The sequence below is a fragment of the Poecile atricapillus genome, chromosome 1 (assembly GCF_030490865.1).
Source record: "Poecile atricapillus isolate bPoeAtr1 chromosome 1, bPoeAtr1.hap1, whole genome shotgun sequence".
NCBI lineage: Eukaryota > Metazoa > Chordata > Aves > Passeriformes > Paridae > Poecile > Poecile atricapillus.
This window is the reverse complement of record NC_081249.1, coordinates 90,743,103-90,769,511: the sequence shown is the minus strand read 5'-3', so window position 1 is coordinate 90,769,511 and position 26,409 is coordinate 90,743,103. Positions and strand designations below refer to the sequence as shown.

The following is a 26,409-nucleotide window of genomic DNA, read 5'->3' as shown; positions in this document are numbered from 1 at the left end:
TAAAAAATAGTGTAGGAGGGTGGGCAGGTGGGATGGAGAGAAGCAGAAGAACCACACAGTTTTCTTCTTGTTTTTTTCCACTTGTATTTTCTGTTGGAGTCTTGGTTTTCATCAGTCCCTGTTTTTGGTGAGGGAGTAACAAAAGCCCTCCAAGGTTAGATGGTGCTTCAGTGAAAGGTCATACCTGGTACCACACTTCAGAAAAACTTCCAGAGGTCTGAGCTCCTGAAGGACCAGCCAGGCTCTGCCCAAGCTCTAGTGTGTGCTGACACAGGAGACCAGGAGTTCAGCTAATTTTAGGTAAGGGACTGGTCATTCCAGATACAGTCAGTAAGCTTGCCCACTCTTTCCTTTCATACTGAGTCTTAATGTAGGATTTTTATTAAATGTTTAGCATGAGCTGGATCCCAGAGGAAGCATTCAGCCTTTTTGATGCTAATCTGAACCACCAAAGCGCTTAAGGTTCACTTGGTGCTGCCAGAAACACCCAGTGCCAGCAGTGATTAGTGGTCTCCTGGGAGGTATCTCAGCCTCTTAGGATTTGACAGGGAAACAATAAAGTTTGCAGTGGAGCCGAGTTTCAGCTGTGCCCATCTGCTAAATAACAAGTGGTAAATGATAGTTTCCTTCAATTGTAGCAGTCCATGACTACTCATGAAGTCATATAATGATCTCATCTCAGTTACTCACCATGTTCTTTCTTCTACCTGACACAGTGAAGATGTTTTTCTTTCTAACAGTAGAGAGCAAAACCAAACCCAAATCCCCATTAATACAGATATAATGCACATGCAGTGCACAACAGAAGCACCTCTTGTTTCTGGCTCTAGCTGGCACATCTGAAGTATTTTCCCATCTAAGAGCTGGAAAGACAGGCCACTGCCTTCCTTTTAAGGTGTTCCCTTGTCACAGCAGGGGCCTGGCACTCGTCTTCCTGGATGCTAAGCACTCTGCTACCAGGTAAGGACTGTGCATCCCTGTTTCCTGATCCTCACAGACAATGCCCTCTTGCTCATGGCAGTCCTTAGAAACAAAGACTTCAGGCTGAGGCTGAAAACCATGTGGTACAGAGGGAGATGTTCATCACTCAAAATTAGTTCCTGATGCTGGTGGGAACGTGTTGAATGAGGAGGTTCCCACATCCATCCTGAATAGGCTATCCAGGGGCAGAGACCAGCTGTGTCCTTATCTGTCCCCATGGGGACAGCTATGGAGTGCTGGGGGCCAGCTGTGGAAGGTGGTTTTGGGGTCACTAGGAGGAAGAAGAGGAGGCACTAAGATGTGAGGACAGAAGGAAAGGCCACCAATGACTTGCACCAATAAGCCCTGTAGAAAAGCACGTCCATGAGAGTGGGCTCCTTGGCATAGTGGATGTCTATGCTGGCTGCCAGAGAAGGGGCTGCTCTGTGAGGAATGGAAGGGAAAAGGGTTACCAGGGGGCCATGGAAAAATCCTTGTGCAGAAGAAAGAACAAGAAGACAGGAAGGAGGTGCTGTGTGGAGGCAAATGGGAGTAAAGATAAGCCAGTAATGCTGAAAAGCTGAACCAGTCTGCTAAATCAGTGCAAAGCCTTGGCTTTCACAAGGACAGCACTGCAGACTTCAGAGACAAAGGCAGAAGGGGTTATGAGAAACAGAGCCAGGAAGTGGAAGTTACCACCATCTGTTTTTGGGCATCCATAATGTCAAGAATAACTTAGTAAATAGGAAGTTAAAAGCCAGGAGCCCGTCAGCTGAACCGAACAAGGAAAGTAGAGCAGGAACAGGAGAGATGACAACTGAGAAATAAGCCTGGCATGCAAGGAAATGCTTGTTTCTTATTCTCTGTAAAAGCTGGGACAAACAAATTTCAGAAACAGAACTACCATTTCCAATAAAGCTTTCCATTGAAGTGCAACATCCAATTTAACAACCATCAAAGTACACCTTACCCTTGGTGGATGCTGATCTAAATATGCCCACATTTTACAAGTCACCTGATAGATCTTCCATGGCCTTTAAAGCTATTTTGAGTCAAGGACATGTACCTGAAAAATCACAGACCTTTAGTACAGAATTTTTAACTAAGCTGTGAAGCACTTTGATCAATAAGCTCACTGCTTTGTTGCCACTAAGAAATTCAAAGCAGCAACTTCTGATTGCTTTACCTCAACATGTAGAATCTGAGATGGGAAAATATTGTACAACTCACAAGAGTTTTTTGCTTATTGTCCTTTAAAGGGATTATAATCACAGGCTTCATAGGACGACACACACCAGCCCTGAAGTTGTGAACTCAGTTTCTCTGAAGGTTCTGAAAGCCCATTCATCATGAGCTGCTTTAAAAATAAAAGAAACACACCTTTCTTTTCTTAAAAAGAAATTGAAAAAATGGATGCCTTTGAAAAAGTTTGACTACATGTTTGCCAATGAAATTTGCATGAAGAAGACACTTGTTGCTGAATAAAAGATTGTAAAGACAAGACATTTGTCAGCTTTTTCCACCCTGGAGAATTCTGAAGAAAAATTAATGACAAAAGTAACAGGACTTACAAGTATGAAAAGGTTGTTACTGTAAAAAGAAAGGAGAGAAGAGGGAAGGAAATGGCTGGGCTGCCACGCACAACTCAACAGACATGGAAAGCTCTCAGATCTGGGATGTTCAGGCACGTTATGACAAGGAGAAAACACAGGCAAGGGAGGATGTTTTTATCACTGTAGCCGGGAGTGCCAGCATTGATGTCTTCTCATGAAACAGCGGCTCAGCTTCTGCAATGGTTAGTTAAACCCAAGGATGTACCAGGTTTCTGGGAAGCAGGCTTGGGAAAATACATTATGCTGGCACCTGGAGCAGTAGCAAAAAATGACTGGAACAGTTCTTTCAACTGTCATTCCAGCCTTTCTGTTGCCAGGCTATTATTCTGGACTTCAGGAATGAATGCACTGAATGAGCAAAGTTACTGCAGACCCATGGTCAACTCCTGTGCTTGCCTGGACCAAGACTATAACCAAATAAAGTTGTCTGCAGAACCTGTGGAAGGACAAAAAGCTTTTCTGCTGGTGATGAACCAGCTATCACCCTAAAGATTTGCTGGGTCATGGTAACCATCAACCTCCTATCCCAGACATCACTGGAGGATTCATCTGTTGGTGCATTAATGAATGTGAAAGGATTATTTCCATATTCCTACATCCCTGTCCATAGAAAAAGCAACATGTGTTATCTTTACATGTGGCAAAATACGTTCTACTCTATCCAAAGGCCCTTTGTCACACCACTGTTGCTGTTTAGTCATGTCAGACCAGGGTGTCATTTTGTCATGTCAAATTATCATCAGGCTTCACCTCTGGCCACAGAAATCTGGGGACAACACCATGATGGTTTAAAAAGCATCATGTGAGACACCCTCATTAGACACTTTTGATGTGTGGAATGGTGTAGAAGGCATATTTATTGAAAAGCTGTCTGAAGAGGGAGTGGCATTCAGAAAATGCCATTAAAGAGGATGTTTCCTGCTCACTCACCTGGTACAGAAACCACCTTCAGAGCCCATGATGGATGGCATAGATCACCCTTGGTGTTCTCCTTTTGCCAGGAGACTACAAATGATGTTGGAAGGTGTTCTCTGTCAGAACACGCTTTGTTCAGAAGCTGGTGTTGGGTTTGAGGAATTACCCTGGGGTCAATCTTATTTCATAATGTGAATCCCCAGAAACTTAGGTAACTGGCAGTGTGACACAGAAGTGACATTTTTGCCACTCATTTTCAGTATGCTTCTCAAAGGGAGTCACTTTGGAGGGGCAGATCTGTGACTGTGGAAGCAAAGCTCCTGTGACAACCCAGAGCAGAAGCAGGCACCACTGGTGAACCTCTTTCTCCAAGAGAAATGATCTTTTCAATGCAAAAACTCAACTACATAACAGCAAAGGCATCTGCCATTCCCCAATCCTAAGGAGGCACCTCACATGAGCCTCCCTTGGACCATGCGTGGATGGGCCCTTTTGACATCCTTACCAGCAGCCGGGCCAGCTCTTAGGAGAACTTGTTTTTGGGCCAGCCACCTGCAGCATCAGCAGCAATTACAGTAAGTAACACCCCCTCTCTCCTTGCACAGGCCCTTTTCCAGGCTGTTGGTGGAAGACAAGCCCTGCTAATCCCCTCCTGTGCAAATGGCATTTATGTGCAACTGGTGCAGGTAAACTAGCACAAGCTCAGGCTCCTCCTTGCTGCAGGAACACGCTGGTGGCCCTGGGAGACGCCCTGCCTTTGCCCTCTTTCCTGTGGGGAATTCACTAGCCACAATGCCCTGCTTGAAGTGGGAGCAGGAATATACCCCATCAGGGCTTTGCCAGCCACTATTAATGCAGATGGTATTTACAGCAATAAACCAAAGCAGATACCTTATTCACTCAGAGTTTAAATGTAACATGCCCACAGCCCTCCATCAAGAGGTGTGGAAGCAAACAAGATGCTCCTGGACATGCTGCACAGTGGTTTTCTTCTTCATGGCCCACAGTTGTAGGGACCTCTGAGCACAGGGATGAAAATACCACACCTGGTATATACACACCTGGTGTATGCCAGCTGTCAGCTTTCAGTCAAGGGTAGTTTTTGCCTCCCAAGGCCATCCTTCTCCCCTCCATATACACACCAAACAAAATCTGTTTTCCTAGAAGCACTTCGAAGTGTTTCTAGGCAGGATTCTTGGAGGGCTGTGTGTGGGGCTAGGGATGAGCCGTGGCCAGGCACCACAGTGTGGGCTTTCCCTACAAACCATGGCAAAGGGTCATCTCTGAACAGGTTTTTCAAAGTGCAAGGCAGCCAGATGGGGTTGCAAGTTGTGAAAGACCAACATAAAGTTTCAGACATTCCTGGACCATTTCAAAACGTGTTTTGACGAGCCCAGTTGCATGGGGTTTTCTGCAAGGCCTTTTATGATTGTATCTCTCAGTAGAAGACTCAGGACTGCTTTAAAGAAAGAAAAACAAACAAAAAGATGCAATTTAACTCCAAATACCTGAAGAGAGTAAGTAGGGAACCCAACTTTGGAAAACACACTGCAGTGTTTATTTGAAGATAAAAACCACTGCTGCAAACCACTCGGGTCTGATTTAGATTACGAGGGGTGTTTGTTTATAAAAAAGCAAAGGGATGTTTTAAAGTCTTCCAGCAAGGCCCTTTCAGCAGTGCTACTCACAACAGAAACAAAGTGCTGGGTTCAGCCAGTGCTTTCACCAGGCCCCCTCTGCCTGTGGGGAGGTTTTATGAGCAGGGGTTGAGTTGAGGGCCCTCTGAGGGAGAGCAGGAGAATACACAGGGAAACAAAGCACTGTCCTGAGTGGCCCAGAGGGATCCTCTGCCAAGGAAGTACAAGACTTGCAGTGACCCGTTAACCTGATGAAAAGGATTTCTCCAAAAGGACAGATTTACCCCAGCCTTCAATACCCAGCATGTTTGAAGCAGAGTGTTATTGCTAAGGGAAAAGCAAGGTCCCTGATTTCTAGATCCAGGTCCCCATCCATATTCCACCCCATTCCCATGAAATGCCAGTTTGGTCAAGATTTGTTCAGTGTTACCCCGCTCACAAGGAGCATCTGTTAGGTCACCTACATCCATCACAGGGTTCCTGAGGAACCACAAGCTGCCCTCCCGAGTCAACAAATAGCATTTGCAAAGCAAGGCTTTAGAGCAGCCACGTAACATTGGCTGGCAAAAAGGACATTGCTCAATATTGTGCATGTGTGTTACACTAACTTTTACTAGGGATGCCAGAACACCAGGAATTACTGAAGAACTTTTTTCCACAATGGCATTTTCCTATCCATTTCCAAAGCTCTAAGGCTGAAATTTACTCTTTCAGGGACAACCCCCAAACAAAACAATGTTGTGCATTTCATGCATGTCCTTTCACCAGCAGTAAATGTCTGTGTCCTTGCAGATGCAAAGGGTGACCTACTGGGCTCACTCTGTGACCCCCTGCCCCCAGCTAAGCTATCACCCAGATAAAGGGTTTGTTTGCCCTTCCAACTCACCTGTTCATCAGTGCCCAAGTCAAGCTCAGGCAAGGACCCTGTCACACTCTGGTCTGTCTCATTCCCTTACAGGAGTGACAAAACTCAATGAAATAATTTATTTGGCAACACAATGGTCTTCAGAGGTGTGTAAAATGGCAGCCAGCCTTTTGGACACTCTGGTGAAAGGGTAATATTTGGGATAAATATACAACTCAATTACCAGTACTAACTTTGGGTCCTGCTTTTTCCATAGAGTCAAGAAGGGGTTACAGACAGGGCACTTGGACAGCACTCTGAAAATACCTTTATCCTTTTCCATTCTGAGAGTAGCTTTGAACGGCTACCAGTAAGTCCCAGGCCAGGACAAAGAGACACCCTGCCCTTCTTCAATGCAGCACTTGGACTGTCTCCCAAATTATTTTTTTTTAAACATGGGCAACTGCAACTCACAACCTTAGTGCAGAGAAAAAGGTGTATACATTCAGCTCTAGCTGTCTTGATCACCTAAGGCAGCATGTCTGAGTAAGAGAAGTACAGCTCTGCTTTATGATGACGCACTTCCAATGCATCAACATAATGCTTCCCTTTAGATCTGTGCAACTGCATGAGCCTAAAATGTCAATCTGGCATTCTGAGCATCTGGTTCAGCCATCTACATCACTCACATTTCCTCTGCACTCTTCCCGCTGTTTTACTGCTAAAGGCAGAAGAGAGGGTCTGAGAGGAAGAGAGCCAAGATTTACTCCTAAAGACTAAAATGTGGGCAACTCATGTCAGGAATCATCACTTCAAGGATTTTGTTTCCAAATATAAGGTAGGCATTAAGAAGGCAAAGAAAAGGCTATTCTTAAATTTGTTAACAAAAAGGAGTAAGAATATTCTCAGCCTGGCTATTACTGCAAGGTCACTGCACTTGTCTGTACTTTATGTTACTCAAAACGGAGCTGCTGCATAATTTGAGAGGTTTTTCCTTACACATGAAGTGGAACCATCTCTGAAATAGCTCCTGCTGAAGTTAATACCAAGTCATTCTTGTTTCCCACTGTCCCATTTTCCAATACACCACATTTCTGCACTGACAACTGGTAATTGCATGGCAGGATCTGAAACATTTTGGCAATAGATCACAAAACTCTTCAGGATGTAGGAGGAAACATGGGATTACTCAAGAAATGGGAACACATTAGCCAGTTAACACGATCAGAAAATTAGCATTCAAAAAGTCATTTACAGGTTTCAAGGTTAGCATAATAAGAGGGAGACAATTCATGAAGTTTAGAACTGCTGTTTCTTATTGCTGGACAACTCTACCATGACACCACCCACTCTTGTTTGGTATTTATTGTCTGTGAGTTACTTCTGCCTTTGAACTGTGGAGCAAATCTCTGCAACAGTCTTCCAGAAGTAAAACAGGGTCTGGTTCTGTAACACACACTGGTCTGTCAACAGCAGGCTCCAAGTCCCAGGAGTTTCAGCAGCAGTCCTTTTGGAAGTCTCACCTGCTCTTGGGTTTACCCAGCACAGATCAAATCCCATCCACTCCCAGACCACGTCCAGCCCCATTTTGATGCTTCCAATCCTACAAGAGTTCTGTCTGCAGAAACACCAGAACTGAGATGTCGAAAAATAATGGACAGACAACAGCAGAAATAATGTTTTTGTAGGTTTAGTGTTTGCAATTTGTTTTACAGTTTATAATGAAATACTGTTAGAGATAGTCTACATTCATATGTTTCAGGCAAAATACAGTTTTAAAATCGTAAGGCACTTTAAGATGTCATAAAACAAATGCTTAAATAAAAATTCAACAAGAGGGCTGGATGAGAACCCTTTCTACCCTTAGTGTTCTGGTCAGTAAATGATCAATTCTCTAGTCAGGCAAGCAAGTGAAATAATCAATAGAAAGGTTTCCAAGACAGAGTTACTGCTGTATTAGTGTGCACTCTGGAGTAGTCTATTTGAAGTGTCTTCAGTTGGGGAGGGAGGGCATGGTGTGAATAAGATACATTAAAATAGTTCTTTGAACTGGGCAACAAAGATGCATTGCAAGGATTAAGTTTCATTACTTTCATTGGATTAAATTCCTTCCATTCATTATTGCCAACAAGAGTAAGGAACAAAAAAGGAGTTGGTTCTCCCCTCCCTCCCCCCCAGTCCCATTATAATTCAACAGAAGATTTCAAAGACTTAAAATGACCAGGACAGAAGCCCATGAAAAACTGCATCTGGCCACTTCAGAGTACGTTTAAATATTCATTACGGACTTCCTCAGGTCTCACCTCTTATTAAAGAAAGACAAACATAAAAGAATTGGCAACTGTCTAAGTTGCTTCCCATCAAATTGATATTTTGCTTCTATTTAACACAACCCCACTGTTCCCATCAAGTACCTGCATTCAGAAACACACCAGCAGCTCTCTTGGGCAGAAGCTTGGTGTGGCAGGGGATGAACACAGGCAGGGCCCCAGGCCCCACAGGGAAGAAGGAATGAGCAACTTTGCTTAACACACTTGTGTCTCAGCTTAAGAACAGCTTCAAAAGCTGGTCATGCTGGGCTGCTGTAGCAACAAGGGGGCTGATACCAAAACACTGACTGAAGACTCCACTTGAAGATGCATCTTTAGGAGCTGAAATCTGCTAAAAACTGACAGAAAACAAACAAACTGACAGTGGCAAAAACACTGCCTACTTCTCAGGGTCCCTGAGAAGGGGATGGTAGAAACTAGTGCCTATCATCCATCTGTGTATTTTCAAGTTGTGTCTCACCTATTTTATTGCCCAGTACATTTTCAAGTCTTTGGGGGCCAACAATTGCTGAAAAACAACTCACAGGGGCTCAATGTGTTAGGCACTACAGTATATATCTGCATCCCTAGTCCTCTCAAAACTACCTCAGAGGGAAAAAGACCTCAAACCCAAACAACCATTTGTTTTCCTTACAAACTTGATTGTTTTAAATTCTGACCTCCTTGAATTGCACTTTAAAGCCCAGCAGCAAAAAGAAAACTTGGTAGCTATATTCAGGAATATATATATATGTAAAATTTTTAAGAGACATTTTATCAAGTCTAAAAACGCATAGATATCAACTGCATAAGCTGTCAAGTTTTGACCTGGCTACACTGAAGAATCTGTGAAAAAAAAAGGATTACCCTAATAGACCATATAATATTTGGGCAGAAGTGGGATGCCTGTTCAGTTAGGAAAGAAACTGCGGTTAAGGATCGAGCTAAGTTAGAACCAGCCACCACTGGTCTGAACTCATCACACACAGAGGTGCTACTGTGCAAACAGGAACTCTGATGAAATCTAGCTTTGTGAAGTGAAAAAATGCATGACTTCAAGGCAGCTGCTGCTAAAGACAGGAAAGAAAGGTGGTACCTCATGGCCCTGAGCTCAAAAGATCTGGAGATCTCAACTTGTGTGGCTCACTTTTGCTGGCAAGAGAGTCAAGCTCTAGATCACTCTGTTGATTGCTACAGTTATACCAGCAGGCAAGTTAAAATTGTGGCTCTGGAATCATCTTACTGTCATTCAGCATTGCTGTGACTATGTTCACTTCAGACGGCAAGAAGCATCTGCAAGAGGAGATGAACAGAACAGGCCACTCACTGGTTGCAATTTCACTAACAGCATGCAGTTGGTTTCTTTCAAAACCTGTAGGTTCCTCTTCCCAAGCAAACATCATAGAATCTGCTAAAGTGCATCCAGTTGCTTGGCACATACACCTCATTGTGTCTTAAAAATATACTTTAAAAAAAATTATTTGGAAAGGCATAGAGCACTTGCAATTAATTCCTTGTGGATCAATGCACACAGGGAATCACATGTGTGTGAGGGAACTAAGTTGCAATGATTAACAATAGAACAATGGACAGGGTACTATTTTACTATCAGATAATTTCTTTCAAATTCCAGTTCTTTCCAAGGGAAACTGGGAAAATAAAGAGTTCTGTCAAGGAAATGCAAGGCAAGAAATTCAACCTGCACACCAAGACAGACTGGAACATACAAAGTTTCACAGACCTTGTTCTTCAGGTCACATGAAAGCAAAAATTGTAGTCTAATTAAAAAAAAAATCACTAAAGCTAGTTACAAAGAGCAGAATTATCAAAGTGCTTTAATACATAAAGTGTCAAACATAATTAAACAGGACCATTAACACAGAGCTGCCATAAGATGTTCAAATAGGTACAGGTGTTTTCTGAATGCAGAAGAGAAGCACAGGTTTTTAAATTACCCTGCAGGGCCAAAGTGGGTTAAGAAAGCTTTTCTTGTTCATTTCAGCTTCTTAACATGACGGTTTTGCTCTGTTCATGCATTCAAAGGCACAGTTGGATTTGCTCTATCAGAAACTGCATCAAAAGGACTGTTCAGCATGAAATATTAATGAAGGGGCAGCTCTCACTGAGTGAAGCACACAACAGCCTCATAAAGCAGATTTATCAATACCTGACAATTTGTAATATTAGTTTTATACGGTATTTCTTGATGCTTAAAAATTCTGAGCTATTTTCTGCACCTTTCCTTTAAACATAGTTTAAGATAACTGAGTGTGTTATTTGAACCATCAACAGACTGCCAAAGCTATTGCAACAAGAGCAAATGCAAACAAATAAATAAGGAAGACGTTTCAAAAGCACTTCGTGCAAGAAGCCCAGATAACATACCTTTGTCTCCCTACCAGCTTTTCCTCTCCTGTTAGGAATCAGGAAAAAAGACATTCTCCAAAGCACTTTTCTGGGTACTTTCAATTCACTGAGCTGCTATGTACATGACCTTAAAGATGGAAAGTAACTCTACCAAGCACAGCAGAGCAAACTGCAGTGGGGAAATGTGGCTGTTTATAAACAAAAAATGTCAGTCAGGACCTTTCCTGTAATTCATAACTGTAAAAGCAAATTTGCTCCAGTAAGCTGAGACTCAAAAGTATGACACAGAGCATCACATCTGGTCCCTTGCACAGGCCACAGGTCTGAAGTAATACCAATTATAACAGAACAACTTGTCTGTTTTCTGAAGGCACTATAAAGACAGCAGCACTTCAGGTGTAATGGGAAGAGGAAGGAGGAGAAAAAATAACAAATACTGTTAGAAAGAGACACTAAGAGCAGCTTAGTATAACAAGGGAGAAAAAAGGTGGCTCAGTTCTATGACGGCTATGACATCTTTAACAGTACAGAAACCCTACACCTCTAGGCAAAGGAAGAGTAACCAGAGTTTGGAAAAATCTAGTCCTGAATAAAAAAGAATTCAACTTTCATTTTCAGTGGATGGGTGTAAAATCTGTAACTGAGATCAAAGGAGACAGAAAGGAATCAAACTGCTATATAAAACACTGGGGTCCAGACATACTCACATGGCATCATTAACCTGTTTCTGATTTACCACAGTGTTAAAGGATCTGGACAGTCTCCTTTGCTCTGCAGGATGACTGAAGTCCAGTCAAGTTTCATATATTAAAATCCTTCTGAATCAGCCAGTGAGAACAAATCCCTCTCCCAGCCCCTGGGAGGGAGGGGGGTGCCTCCCAGACAGGAGACATTTCTAACAACCCCAGGCAACCTACAGGCAGCACGTTACTGAGTTAGATCTCCTAAGCAGCACTGCACCAAGCAAGTCCAGGCTTGCTAAGGTGTTCTGTCCCTGCAAGGACTTGAGGACAATTTCTCATGAGCCCTTCAGGCCAGGGGCTCATGCTTCACAATTCCATTATTGCTTTTCAAATCCATTTTCCTTCCCGTCTTCCCCTCTGGCTCCCCATTATCCCAGAAGGACTTTCTGCATCCTGTGCGCAGCAACGCTGGCTTCATCCTCTGAGTCAGACTCGCTCTGGGAAGTGGAGCTCTGGGAGGCAGAGCTGAAGGGAGTGGAGCACTCTGGGGAGCACAGGTAGTGCATCAGCGGGAGCCGATACTTCCCACAGAAGTCAACAAACTTGATCTGTCTGACGCAGCTGTCAAAGTACACACCTGTGAGGGAGAGGGAACAGAAAAACATGAGACCCTGTGCCCAGGGACCTGCAAACTGCAGGGCTCTTGTGCCTGGAGCATATGCCTTGAATTAGAATTTAGCTGGCACTGCACTGGATGGAAGAGCATGAGGGCTACTGGTGGAAGGGACCAGGATACTTCTGAAAATGTGAAATTTCTTTTTTGGTAAAAAACTCCCGTGAAACTGTATTTGGTAGGTGATTCATAACAGCACACTCTTCACGTGAAGATACAGGGCAGTTACTTCCAAAATAACGCGGCAATTTCTTCTAACCATTAGGGAGAATGGCTGGGAATTTGCAAACTTCTTAAATGTCAAATGAATTAATGCACTCTATTTTCAAACTTGTAAAACCTCTTCTACCAGCTAGTAAAAATGCATTCACAAATAGACCTTCACAGCTCTACTTTTCTTCTGCTTGAGTGAAGCCACCATGCTGAGCTTGGATGCTACTTTCCATGGCAACAGTCTTGCTGTAACACACAATTATGTTCTCTTCCTGTCACAGCAAGTGATTTTAGACGCTGACATTTTCAGAAGTTTCCAGCAGTGTTTTAAGTCCTAGCTGCTCAGGAGTAAGCTTTTCTCCTGCAGTGCTAGAGCAATGCTGCAGTACTGTGCAAGTTCCTAAGGCATAGTGAAAAAGCACAAAACCAATCTACCGTTATCCAAACTGTGCAATACTCTTAAAAAAAGAAACTTTTCTTTCCCACCCAATCTATGTCCCAACCCTTCCATCTTTGTTTATGGAGCATGCTTTGATACTGTCCTGTAAGAAGATAACAGCTTGCGTTATGACTACAGGGTAGATACTAATTAATGGGTTTTTTTCCTCCTTAATCTTCTAAATGCTAAATGTGCAGGTAATTTACTCTGGTTAAAGATTAAGCATTGAGCCAAATTAAGCCCTATATATTCCAGGCTGTTTTATAAAGTCCTCTCCTTCCAATAACTACAGGCTAGTGGTCCCAAGCTAGAGCTAAACAAGTTGCTGTTGGTAACTGCTAAGCACTAGAGCCACTCTCCTCTTTTCCACCCAGAAATGATGCTCACCATTCAGCAAGAGTGTGGGCAAAAGTTCTGCTGTCCATTACTTGCTCTGAGCTATTTCAGGGCAAATGGATCGGAAACTTCAGACCATAAAACCACAGTGGAGTGCTGGGATGAGCTACAAAGACTCTGACACAAGTGCTGTCTTACATTCCCATGCAAATCCAGTAAACCAGCGCTACAACTCTGAATACTGTTCCTAACTGAACAAGGCTCCTTAAAGACAAGTTTCCAGGAGACCTGGAGCCAGGACAATACGGCCAGAATGTGGCTGCAGTAAATAACACTTTGAACCTGAGTGAGCTTATAAAGTCAGGGCAAGTCGGAGGGAAAGGAATCCATCAGGTAAGAGCAGGAAGCAGAGCTGTAAAGGTGAACTTACCCCCGCATTTAGGATTGGGGCAGTTGCTGGCCAAGCTCAGGTAGCGGACAAGACTGTCTGGGAGATCGCTGGGAGCGTAGGGAACGTTGCGAGTTTTCACCGTGCGTCCAGCCAGCTCCTGAAGGCTCGGGGGATTGTAGGTCAGGTCACGCACAAAGCGCACCACCAGCGGGTTCCCACGCAAGCTCAGCTCTTCGAGGTGAACCAAGTTAAGGATCTCTCGGGGAAGGTAAGTCAGCAGGTTATTGTGCAGGCTAAGGGAACGCAGGGAATGCAGCCTAAGGATGGAGATGGATATCCCGTCAAGATGTGCAAGCAAAATTGCCCCACAGCTGCATTAAGCAGTACTCTCCCTGCTCCCACCAATTTCTTTTTCTTTGGCTTTTCTCCCTTATAAAACACAAATTGATGCGAAAAGAACTGCTCTTACTCCAGTACACACTGCACTAAATGCACTAAAAGTCAGCTCAGCACCAGAATACCTGCTAAAGAAACAGTCTGAAACATGCTGCTATCCCTCCCGGTATTCCCCACACAGACCCCCCCAAAAAACGGTAGAACAAAAGTGTATACAAACTGAGTGCTTTCAGGGGACATCACGTTTCCTTGTACCCAGGGCATGCATCAGGAACAGTCCCATGCAGTGCTCTGAATAAGTCACCTGCTCTGCCTCATGCATTAAAGATGATTGTTGGGAGGCAGCCAGCCCTGGAAAGCCCCATGTTTTCATTGCTTGAGGCTGCACCACCTCGCGCTGATACCACCAGATCTGAGCGAGGTCAGGCCAGGCCAGCAGCGGCACAGGGGACAAGCAATTTTTGCTTTTGGACGAGGCTTTCCCCTCTCGGGAAGCACAAAGAAATGCTCCAGCACAGCATCCAGGGCTGCTCCCAAAGTTGTAAAAGTTACAAGACATTGTACTTTAAGAATAATCCCACTACACCATCAAATTCCAACTTAGAGAACTCCATGCTCAGTTGTTTTTAGGGTTACAGCTACACCTCCCATGTTCCTTAGGTTACACATACAAAACCGCAGTGTCCTCTTTCCCCCCATTACGAACAGGTAAAGCAGTAACCTAGCCACTAAAACTGTACTGTAGGATTACACAAATACTCTGAGATCCTAAGGTAAGGAATGCCAAGGGAACACAGGGGATGGTACCAGACAAAAGTACACATAAAAAGGTTTTGGGTGAAAGGCAAAACCCATCAAGCATTCATTACTAATAAAACAGTACCATTCTCACCTCTTAAGGTACCAATTTATCTTTTCTGAGTTGCCCAGGTACTTTTCAGGGTCCTCTATACAAATCTATTAATTCACTGTAAGGTGCAATCTTAGTGATGTTTTTTAACATAAACCTTTCATTGAGTTTTCCAGCTCATATATTAATGGTCTGCCTGCAGTGCACCAAGCCAAGGACATTCTTTTTCAAATCCAGACACATTAACAAACTAAAGGACAAATAGGTCCTCCCTATTTTCTTCACAGAAGAAAAAGTTCAAAGAGTTAATTACAGCTGCTGGTTGATGACAGTAAATACTCACTGTGCCAGCTGAGGTGGAATGCTCTGGATCTTGTTGTCACACAGAACTAGATACCTTAGAGAAGGCAGTTTTGCTAATTCAGGTGGAATTGCCATAATGAAATTCCCTCCAAGGTACAGAAACTCTAAACTGAAAAACAGAAGAGAAAAGAGTGCATTATTTCATTAATTTCAAGTTTCATTTAATACCTAGGTTTTCACAGCTGCTATATTTCTTAAAGGAAACTGACAGATGATTACCTATGAGATAATTTGCTGAGAGCAAGAAAAAAAAGGCTGAGTTGCACATCAAAATTACAACAGAGCTGCTATTTCACAATAGATAATGTTGAGATTTTACCTCCAGACTCCTGCAGTCACCATTCCACCTGCAGGTAGGCACCAGACAACTGTGTATTCCTACACCAACCCCTTATGCAAAGCTCCTGCTCCTATTTCCAAGGATGTGCAGCCTGCACACACAGGGTCTGCCACAGATCCTGTTGCAGCCAGTGGAAGCTCTCAGTTTCAGCAAGAGTGAAGCACGAGCACAGTGTTTCTCCCTGGAAATCCTGGCCCTGCACCAGCACTAGCTGCTCTTTGTGGAATCACCTGACTCCTCGGTGACTAACTGGAACCTTTCAGCATTAGTCAGAGGCAGCCAGTCCCCCTTTGATACAATTCACACACCAACACCACAGCTGCAACAGCACCGAGTGCACCTAAGTCACACGAGTACACAATTTCTCAAAGAGATTGATTTCACTGCTCTGAAGTCATGAAGCCCAAAGCTACCAGAAACCATAGCTGGGCTTCACTGCAGTTTGGGCCCAAATAAAAGAATCACTGGATGTCCTGTGAAAAATCAGTGGATCGGAAACAGGAACAGAGAGAGGTGCTAGATCCCTTCTGGCAGGTGGATGCTGTGCATCTCTGCCCTTCTAGGAAGAACAATTGGCAAGCATTTGTCTCTGACATAATAGCCTCAAGTCCCCATTCCACAGACTCAAGTAGCTTTCTTTCCCTATTCTCAGATGTTGTCTGAAAGAGGAACAAAGGCAGGCTCAGTACTAGGTACTTCTTGCTAATCACAGCCCAGCCAAGACTTTTTCCATGTTTGAAAAAGGTGGATCCCACAGTCCTGGTTCAGTATCTCCAACACACTCTCAGGTTGCCTAACTATAATGTACCTTGGCCTTCTCTAATCCAGCAAGCATTGCCCACAGGCCAGGGAAAGTGAACTCATCCAGGCTCCACCAGCCTTTCTTTAAGTATAGGTTTTAACTTCCTTGGAGTAGGAGACACCTTCATCTCACCCCAGCAATGAGAAATGCCATGGATACAACTGGCACAGAAACACAGGAACAGAGCACCCAAGGGACACAGTGGTCCACCCAGACAAGGTCTGAGCCCTGAAACTGTGCCACAGCATATGTGGAGCACACAGAAGTTCCCCCCTGAGACCTCCCCTGGGATGGAGCAGGAGAACAGCAGAGAGAGTCTATTTCACTCAGTTCTTGCAAGAAACTTGAACCCCAGAGATCCAATGACAGCATCTGCTTGGGCTACAGAGGCCACTACTGCAGCACAAATGCACGTGCCCAACAGCGAAGGACAGAATGACAGACCTTTGCAACACACCAGGAGATGCTTGCAGGGCTCAGCTTTCCCTGGATTCCCTTGTATTTTTGGAGTATGTCAAAGGCAAGCTAAATAATTGAAATTGGACAAAGTGGACAGAAAATTAAGCCTTAAACTGAATTTGATTATATGGAAGGCAGTAACTACAGACCAAGTGGGACAGCACACTTGGAGGCTGCTCTGAATGTGCAAGAAAAAGCACAGTGAAAAACCACCACCAATTGCCACAGCTTCAAAGTAACCTTAACCTCTCTTCTACTCAGACAACCTGTATGTTGAGGAGTGGGGGGAGGAGGAAGGCTGCTGTGCAGAGACCATGTCAAGGAGAGATTATTTTTAATTAACTTTTGATCCACTAACAAAGCCCTGAGTTTTAACCAAAATTCCTCCTTCAAACCTCCATTGTCTCCCGAGGTGGATTTAGGCTGCTTGGCTCTCACTAGGGACTTAACTGCTGAGTATACAGTTCCATACAATTCCTAACTCCATACCATTACTGGAGCCCACACCAAAAGCTGTTGGGCAAGGGAATTCTAGAAATGTGGATTTTTAAGGTTTAGATGTGTACAAGTTTGCACTTCCTAGGAAAAGCGAATAATTACCTCCTCATCCTTTGTGTTTGAGGACACTAAAGTGTCCTGTAAAGTGACATGGCATAAAAACACCTCCTAACATGGAAGAAGAGGGCACAAGTTGTACAGTAAAAATGTTTAGGGATATCATTTCAAGCCATAAAATGCATATGTTTCAAGAGCAGCCTACTGTTCAAACTGTGTGTGCAAAAAAACTGCCTACAAACTTCTTACAGCTTCAAATCTGTTCTTTGTAAAGTCTGTAATGAGAACACTTAGTCATATCAGGAAGGATATAAAGACCTAACATCAGAATACAAACTGTCTCTAACTAAAAATCCACTAAATAAGATAACTCCTTCACTGGCAACAAAATGCTTCTTAAAAAATGTTTTCTTTTTACCATCTTCTGAATCACCTTTTTGGGGTCAGTAGACTAAAAATTCATGGGGCCCAGTCTGGTACAGCAAATTCAGAATTTACACATCAACTTACGGTATTAATTAGATGGTTAATTTATTAGAAAACCACAGGGAGGAGGTTCTGAAGCTACAGAGGAACTTATTTAAAACACAGGAAAGATATTCTTATAGCTTCCACTGAAACATTGCTCAGCAGGAAAACAAAATCCATAACTCCCATCCCTCAAAGTACAATTTGCTAGGAAGAAGGATCTAGCCTAGTCTTGGCTAAGCAAGGTGAAGGAATTAACAGCAGCCATTTCTGCATCAAAATAAAGTATCAAGAACAGTCTGAACAAAGCTAATCACAATACAGGAAAGGATTTTCAAGAGGCACAACCCTTTTATCAAGAGCTCTGAGCACAGCACTGGGATGCAGTTTGCTCCCAGCTCATCTGCTGCTGGCCTGATTCTCATGTCACACTCATACTAAGCCTGTATCTGAAGGCAAAGCTGATGCTGGCTCTCGAGTTGTCCTACGCAGCGCAGGGCAGTTTGCTGCTTGGTAAGACAAGCAAAGGCACTGCTCAGCTCTGCCCTCTTCACACAAGAGCCTGCAAGTAAGGCAATCCACAACATTCACCCAGCACGAGGATCACAGCAAGGATGGCACTGAGCTTAGTGAATGCTTCTAACTAACCTTTCACACTTAGACCTAGTCCTTCTGACAATCATTAATCTGTACAGTCATTTTGATTGATCAGCTAAGGTCTTGTAAACTGCTGTGTACACAGAGGTAGAACAGGATTTTTTTCCGCACTTGCAAAAGTCCAGAATCTTTGAAAAGCCAGAGATCAACTATCATCAAACATAAGCTCAGTTCCAATTTTTTGAGTTAGAATGAGTGATTTACTTTCAACCTGCCACACAGACTCCAGCTGACTGAATTTCAAGAGGGGAAAAACACTAACAAAATCAATCTCAACAGAATCTGAAAAAAACCCCAACAACCATGTGACAGAGTTACTAATGAGGGTTGACACTTTCTCTCCTGCCTTTTAGCAATGTTGACAAATACACTTGTAAAAGGCCAGAACCCCTTTCAGCCTCACAACTAGCAGCCCCCTGCTCAGCACGACCAGTCTTAATCACTGAGCCCATCATGTGGTGCTCCTCTCTCACACCACTGGGCTGTAGGGTGGCAATGAAAATAGGCAATACCTTTACTTACTAGGAAAGGAGTGGAGAAATGCTCAAACAACTATGATCAATTCAGGGAGTGGCAGCAAAGTTTAATATGCAAAGAGACTGTACCTTCTTGCTTGAGTATGTCCTTGATGTTTTCAGGTCATCATCTAGCACAAATCAAATCCAAAGCCCCCAAACACTGTGTAAATAAGAAGAGCCACTCTAAGCACTAGAGGTATTTTTTATACCCTATCAATTACCACAGCACTGCCACAGTCATATTTCAAGAGGATAATATCTTCAGGCATAGGAGATACTCAAATTTTCAATCCACCCTGTTTCCCCACAGATGCTTCTTCGGATAAAATTTAACAGCTGACATCAAACAGATGCATCTAAATAGGTAATATAAAAAAAACCCAAACCAAAACGGTGCCTGAAATAGCTCCGGGTCTTTTTAAGATAAACTTTTTAGCAATAAATTTCCAGGGCAGTTTTGAGGCTCATGCAAGGGAGGAATTTCAAAGCAGCCCACAATACACTCCTGTTAACCCTGTTCTACGATTTGCTAATTCCTGAGAGAACTGCATAGCCTTTGCTGACACGCAAATTTAAGATCAAACGGTCGTCTGAACACTATTTGCAAAACGTTTGAAGAGGGGAAGAAGAAGGGAGACAGCAAGCAGATTTCCTAATGCTGTATCTTTATCAAAGCTCTGCTTGCCCTTTTTCCCACACTAACAGCTGTCCTTTAAGCGTATGCTTGTCTAACATGCTTAATACTACCCACGAATGAAAGCAATCGCTCTGGTTTTCAATGCATCTAAGCCTTTACACAAACCTTGCATGAATCCAGTTAGGCGTTTGAGGTCTTTGATCCCAGCCCTCGTACAACCGGGCTTTATTTGAGGAATACCAGTAAGAAGGAAAGGAATACACATGGGTCTTTTCCAAGCTCTGCCTGCTCCTGGTGCTCTACAGAGCATGAGAGTATTCACTTAGGAGAGTATGACTAAACTCAAAATTCCCATGGGAAACTTGAAGTATCAGCTGCATTTCGCTAAGCCCTTGAGAATTATTCATTTTGCAGGACACTTGCAGGACCTTTCCCCAGGCCTGCACACTGATCAGGGCAAACCTTGCACCCTTTAAGCCAAAACTCAGTTGCACCATAAAGATCAGAGCTATGTTTTACCAGATTTGCCCTACAGATTTTGTGCCAGGATGGGCACAAGTAGATGGCCACATTTCTGGCTCACCAGCTGTAACACACCTTGCCCCACAGTGCATCCCCAGTTGGATCAGCAGAGGGAGGATATACAGAACCAATGCAGCAGTGGGATCTCTATGCAGATCACAGCTCAGGAGCTGCTGTGAATTGAGTCTGAGAGAGAGTGACCGACCATAACATCTCCCACTGAAAACACAGCAAGGTCAGCAGGGAGAACTACAGAGAAGATAACACCTGTGTCTGCCTATGCTAAACTCGCATTTTATCTGGCAACAAACAGGAAAGCAATGCAAAGAAGGCTGCTCTCACATGTCTGGTGCTTTCCTCACTCTAAATTCACAGCAAGAGCCAATGCTCAGGTCTTGCACTGTACTGACACACCAGCTGACAGGAACTGGGGATGTTGAGCATACAGGAGCACCTGGCACAGCCTCAAGATGATCAAGAAAAAGCTCTCAGCACGGTCAACACATGCATTTCTCAGAAACACACAAGGCTATTGCTGGTCACGCTCGATGCTTACAGTGAAACTACAGTGAAAGAGCACTGACTTTTCCTAATGGAAAACATGAAGCAAAAGCTATTCATCCCTGGTGCCAGTTTGCTATGATCAGCATCATCCTACTGCCATCACCAGAGCAATCAGGATCACACACTTATGAAGCCATGCAAAGGAAACTTCAAGCATATTGGTGGTCCTTCCACAACAGCCTAGGAGATAACAAATAAACAGGAACACAGCATTCACTTTTCCTGCAGGATCTTGCATGCACACAAAACACCTGTGTGGGCAAGGATGGGGCAAATGGCTGAAGCCAGGAGGAGCAAGACAAGACTTCTTATCACCAAGTTCATTAACTTGCCACGTCACCAGGTACATGCCAGGGAAAAGTTTCTGCATAATATGCTTGACCCAAATACTGCCTGTGTGAAGTGGTGGATTTATTATATTCCTGTGAGTAACAACGCACGGCACACACCTCCGGTTCCAGGACCTTTGCATTCATAGTCACCAGCATGTTCCTTTTCCTTTGACAGCATAGACCCACCAGCTTTTTATACTTTATAAAAAGCTATATACTATATACTGCTAAATTCCTGGCCTTCACTAAAACTGACATGCTGTCCCCTCAAAAACTAAACCAGGAAACTATGGGGTGCAGAGGAAAGACATAAAGCTTAGTTATCAAGAGTATTTAAAAAAAAAATAAAATCTCATCACAGTTCAGACATTCCCTGGAAATCTAAGAAGCATTTCTAGATTTCTGCTAGTCTGATCTGCTCTATAATCAGTGACTGGAGCAAATGGGAAGCTGCCAGGGTCACGTGAAGAGAACTGCTGGTCTCAGGAACTCTAGTAGCAGCAGGAGGAACTTGATCAGTAAAAGTGCTGCCTGCACTCCCCTGTGGTCTCAGAGCCCCTAAGATAAAAGAAAAAATTATTTTTATGAGATATTGCACATGGAAAAAGGGTCTTGGCTTGTCAGCAACAGCAACACTGGCATTTGCAGGCTGAGCTGTGAGGTCAATAGAACACCAGGTCCCACCTCCAACTTCTAGAGCTCAGAAACTAACAGAGGTCTTTGTGTTGCTGTGCTGTAACAGCTGGCTCTGCTCTGTCCTTGCTCAGGCTCATTTTACCCACTTCCACAACAAGCACACTCACGCTGAGGACACCTCTCTTGTCAGCAGGTAGAAGCAGAGTCTGGAAGCAATTTCTCTCCAGAATGCACCTTCTATGTTTTTGGCATGGGTCACTGCTTATCTGGGTCCCAATGAACAGATTCAGGATTCCCTCTGGAGGAACAACACGTTATAAAGTGTTGTTTTCTCCCAGTGCTGGCAAAGCTGTGTGCAGTTCCCTTTTGTTACTTAAGCAGTCCCAGATACAGAAATCACAGAAAGCAGAGTGGTAAAGAAGCTGACAATCCTGGTGGGGCACAGATTTGCTATCTTGAGCTAAAGTTCAATTATATCATGTTGACATGTTAGCAGAAGTTCAGTGAGGTAGCAGTGGTGACGTAGGCAGCAGACAGAAGCTGTATCAAAGTGTAATTTTTCCACCCAACACATCACTTCGCAATGAGTTCAACAGTTTTGTCTGCATTTGCTCTCTCCAAATTCTCCTTCTGGGGGTTCCAGAATGACCAGTCCAAACAAAGCTGCAGGACAGGACAACAAGGAGCCCTGCTTCAGGCCAGGTCAGAGGAACAAAGCAAGTGACAGAGGTAACAACATGCAGCACAGGTCACAGCCTGCTCAGGCACCATGTGTGGTGCCACACAGCCCAGTACCTTCCTGGGGACATCACAGAAGAAAAGCAGGGCTAAGGTTTGTTTTCTTGGGGAAAAATGAAAGAAAAGAAAGAGAAAAAAACCCACAACCCACAGAGACCATATAAACAGCAGCAGGGAGCCTCTGACTAAGAGGTGGGAGCAATAATCAGATCCCAACCACATCCTGGATGCTATTAGACATGCTATGGAGACAGTGTGGATCATCTTCCTCATGCAACTACCCTCCTCCACTGACCTCTTCTCCCTTGCCTCATTTCCTTTTTCATTCCTGAAGCATCTGTTCCCAGACAGAAAAAAACCTTCCTCATGACAGCCCCAACCCAGGATATATCTCAACTCTGCCAAGAAGGATATGGACATTCTCCATCACTCAAAATGTCTCCTAGCATCTCTGAGCCCAGAGAGCTTAACCCAGAATTGCTCCAAATCCTTAACAAGTACATGCTATGCCACCTGGACAAAAGCTGCAAACACAATTGTATTATACTGCAGCAGACAAAACCGTTCCCCACCAGCACTCAAACAGTTCTGGTACCTTCCACCTACCCCCATGGGAGACATCACTCCACACAGAACTTGTGCTCTGTCCTGTGCTTCCACTGGATAGAGCTCTGCTGAGCCATCAGAGTGAATCCAGGTATTTAGGGTCAAGGGTGCTGGAATTTGCATAAGAGAGGCTGTCTGGCAAATCCCTTGGCAAAGAGCTGGAGCAAACAAAGTTTAGATCCAATGTCTCAGCAGAGAGCCACACAGAGGCCAGCCTGAGGCTTGGGAATCCAGCAGAACACACTGAGGTGCCTGTGTCACTTAAGCCACAACAAGCATCCTGCTTGCCCAGGAAGACACCAGGCCTCAGGAGCACCCAGCCCATGCAGGCAGCCAATACCCAGTGCTGTCCAGGGCCTATTCCCATCTCACCACTGCTCCCAGTTGTTGTGACTGAGACCTAAGTTTCTGTATGACTGGCCCACGGTGGCCAGATACAGCCCCAGAGCCAGATGTACCACTGCACCCGAGCACAGTCTGGGGCTCCATGCTTCAGGTCTGTCAGTATCTGTCAAATCTATAGAAGTCAATGGGCTGAGAGAAACACCACAAAACCTCATCCATGACAGCAAACCTCCAGTGAGACCACAGCTGTATGGGCAGCAAGGCCTCGTTGTTTGCACGAGCTACAAACACATCTTTTATCCTCCTGAGCAACCCATCGTGCAGCCATGAGCTGCAGGACACACGGGGTTTATCTCGCTGTCACCCAGAGATGTGTGTGAGAGGAAAACCATGGAGAGCCTTCCTCATGCCAGAACTCACACCAACCACACCACCACCAGGAGAGCAGCTCTGCACTAGGGGCACAGGGGCTGCCAGGGCAGTCCAGGGACTGGGCAGTGCCAAGAGTCACCCAGTCTGTGAGCACAGCAGGCCCATCGTCGCCTGAACAATACACAGGATTGGTTGGGTTGGAAGGGACCACAGCAGGTCCTCTGTTCCAACCTCCCTGCTCAAGCAGGGTCATCCTAGAGCACATGGCACAGAATTGTCTCCACTGGAACACCTTTGGTGAGGGAGACTCCACAACCACTCTGGGCAAGTCGGTTCCAGTGGTTGGTCACCTCCACAGTAAAGCTCTCCCTCCTGTTTTAGGAGGAACTTCCTGTGCATCATCATTTTCTGCCTGCTGCCTCTTGTCCTATTGCTTGGCATCACCAAGAGCCTGCCTTCATCTTCAACACCCACCCTTTAGGTACTTTTATATATGTGGATGAGGTAAATACCGTCCTGGAGTTTTGCTAACTCAACATGACGAAGAGGAAGAGCCACATTCGCGGCAGCAGTGCTTGGAGACTACCTGAGGCTGGAGAGAACTGACCCCCCGAGGAGGAACGTGGCAGAAAACCCGGCTGGGCTTGCCGGGGCGGTCCCTGTTCCCGCGGGGCCCGTCCCTCACCTGCGGAGCTCCTGGATGTCGGGCGGGATGCTGTGGAGCCGGTTGCCGCCGAGGCTGAGGCTGCGCAGCCCGCGGACCTGCAGCAGCTCGGGCGGCACCTCGGAGAAGCGGTTCCCGCTGAGGTTGAGGACGCGGAGGGAGCGGGCGAGCGGCGCCTGCCCCAACCCCTTGGGCAGCGAGCCGGGCCCGCCGAGCCGATTGTTCTTGGCCAGCAACGTGTGGAGGCACGGCAGGGACAGCAGCTCCGTGCCCATCTCCGCCAGCCCCGTCCCGCTCACGTCCAGCACCTCCAGCGCCGGGAACCACTGCGACAGCCCGGCGGGCAGCGGGCCCGACAGCCGCCGCGGCGACAGCACCAGCCGCCGCGCCTCCGCGCTGCGCCGCGCCGACAGCTCCGCCGCCAGCGCCGGCTCGGACTCGGGCTCCGGCTCGGGCTCCATCGCCAGCCCCGGTGCCGGCTCCAGCTCGGGGCCCTCCCCGCTCGCCGCCGCCGCCATCCCGCCCGCACCGCCTGACGGCCCCGGCGTCACCCCCGGCCCTCCGCGCCTCGCCCCGCCCCGGAACCTGCATAGCCCCGCCGCCCCCCGCGTCATGCTCGATCCCGGGCGCGCCCCCGGCCGGGGCCACAGCGGCCGCAGAGAGGCGAGCGCTTATGCAGGTTGCGGGGCGCCTGCGGGTGGGCGGCGGAGGGAGAGGGGGCGTTCGGCGGCCCCGGAACGAGCACGGGAGGGCGGCGCGCAGGCGGGGCTGGAGGCGGCCCCGGGGCTGCCCCGGTCCCGCTGCTCGCCCCGGGTGCCGCCACAGTCCGCAGCCGGCGGGCCTGGCCTGCCGGACTGGTGCGGAACCGGCGGCTGGAGGTGCCACCTGCTCCTTGCCAAGTGTGTTACACCGAGCAAGGGACACCAGAGCTGCTAAATGTTAAATTAAACCGTATCCTTTCCTCTGTCCCATTTGGTCATCCCCGGAGCCCGAAGGAGGGGTGCTGCCTGAGCCCGTGTGCCCCATGGCCTCTCTGTGGTTGGCAGCTGCTGGGGGAGCCTGGCCCAGCCTCCCCTGTCAGCGGGTGTTTTGTCCAAGGGTTGATCTGCTTTGGTCCCTGCAGAACAGGGAGGCTGGAACTGAGCGACCTCTGAGGTCCCTTCCAACCCAAGCCGTGGAGCACCAGGACGGAGATATTCCCAGAAGTGCCTCAGTGCCTGTCCTTGCCTGGGTGTGAAGACAGCCTTGGTCTCGAGCCAGGGCATTAGCAGGAGTTAATCAGTAGGACACGAGTACGTCAGGCGAAGCGGTCTGATGTTGGTCACTGATCAACATGGAGCTGACCGCTGTTGTACTGTACACAGACAAACAGGCAAGTCGGGATCTGTGATTTCAGTTCATTGCTCTTTGAACATAGGTTAACATCAGTGTAGTCAGTAAGCATCAGAAGAAGCAGCAGCTATGTGTGATGTAACTATGAGAAGATTCACAACCCAAGGGAACTTTTGCCTTGACTAAGTCCAGGCTTAAGAAGCAGACTCGCTTCCTTATGATGCATAGAGAAGCCAAAAAGAAGGGAATAGCAACCTCACACCTGCTTAAAACACCTGATGTACACAAAAGTCTCTGGTCATTTTAGACTGGAAGAAACACAAACAAAATCAGTTTGTGTGTACCAGCCAAGAGTTTAAAACAACGTGTGAAGTAGCAACAATGTTGAGTTCAAAGTTGTCCAGAATACTGTGGACAAAAACCATGGTCCACATGTCCTTCCTTTGGCGCTCTTACAAACTCTGGATTTTAGCACCACAAATAATTTGAAGTGACAGCTTGCGTTGCTGAGAGGAAGAAGTTGTCAGGGCTATGCCCAGCCTTCAGGAAAGTGTGTTGTAGTGGGTAGGAATGAACAGGTCAGTTTCCATTGGACTTGTTTAATTTGTTTTCCAAGAGTCTGTGGATTCACAAATGTAAGCCCTGATGTGAACCCAGAGATAGCTGCAGAACAGACGCTGCACCAGTATCGTCAACTTCTTATCAACGTAATTTTTCCCGCTCTCCAAACATTGTGCTGTTCCAGGACATTTTTAGGAGAGTTTATGTAAGCACAAGAGTAAGGTCATCTGGATTTTGCTCGTCTTCTGTAGTGCTTTAAGCCTGGCTCTCACAGGTGTGTCCTGTGACATGGTTCAGAAACCAAGTCTTATA

At 45.8% G+C, this 26,409-nt stretch overlaps 1 protein-coding gene across 1 annotated transcript; it reads right to left on the bottom strand.

Moving 5' to 3' along the window:
- Window positions 1-7,643: 7,643 nt before the first annotated feature.
- LRRC58 (leucine rich repeat containing 58) lies at window positions 7,644-24,833 on the bottom strand. The gene is made up of 4 exons (XM_058856068.1): window positions 24,226-24,833; window positions 14,970-15,098; window positions 13,420-13,697; window positions 7,644-11,965 (listed from the first exon to the last, which is right to left on the bottom strand). Exons 1-4 carry the CDS (start codon window positions 24,816-24,818, stop codon window positions 11,757-11,759), a joined length of 1,209 nt encoding a protein of 402 aa, XP_058712051.1. The 5' UTR covers window positions 24,819-24,833; the 3' UTR covers window positions 7,644-11,756.
- Window positions 24,834-26,409: the final 1,576 nt, after the last annotated feature.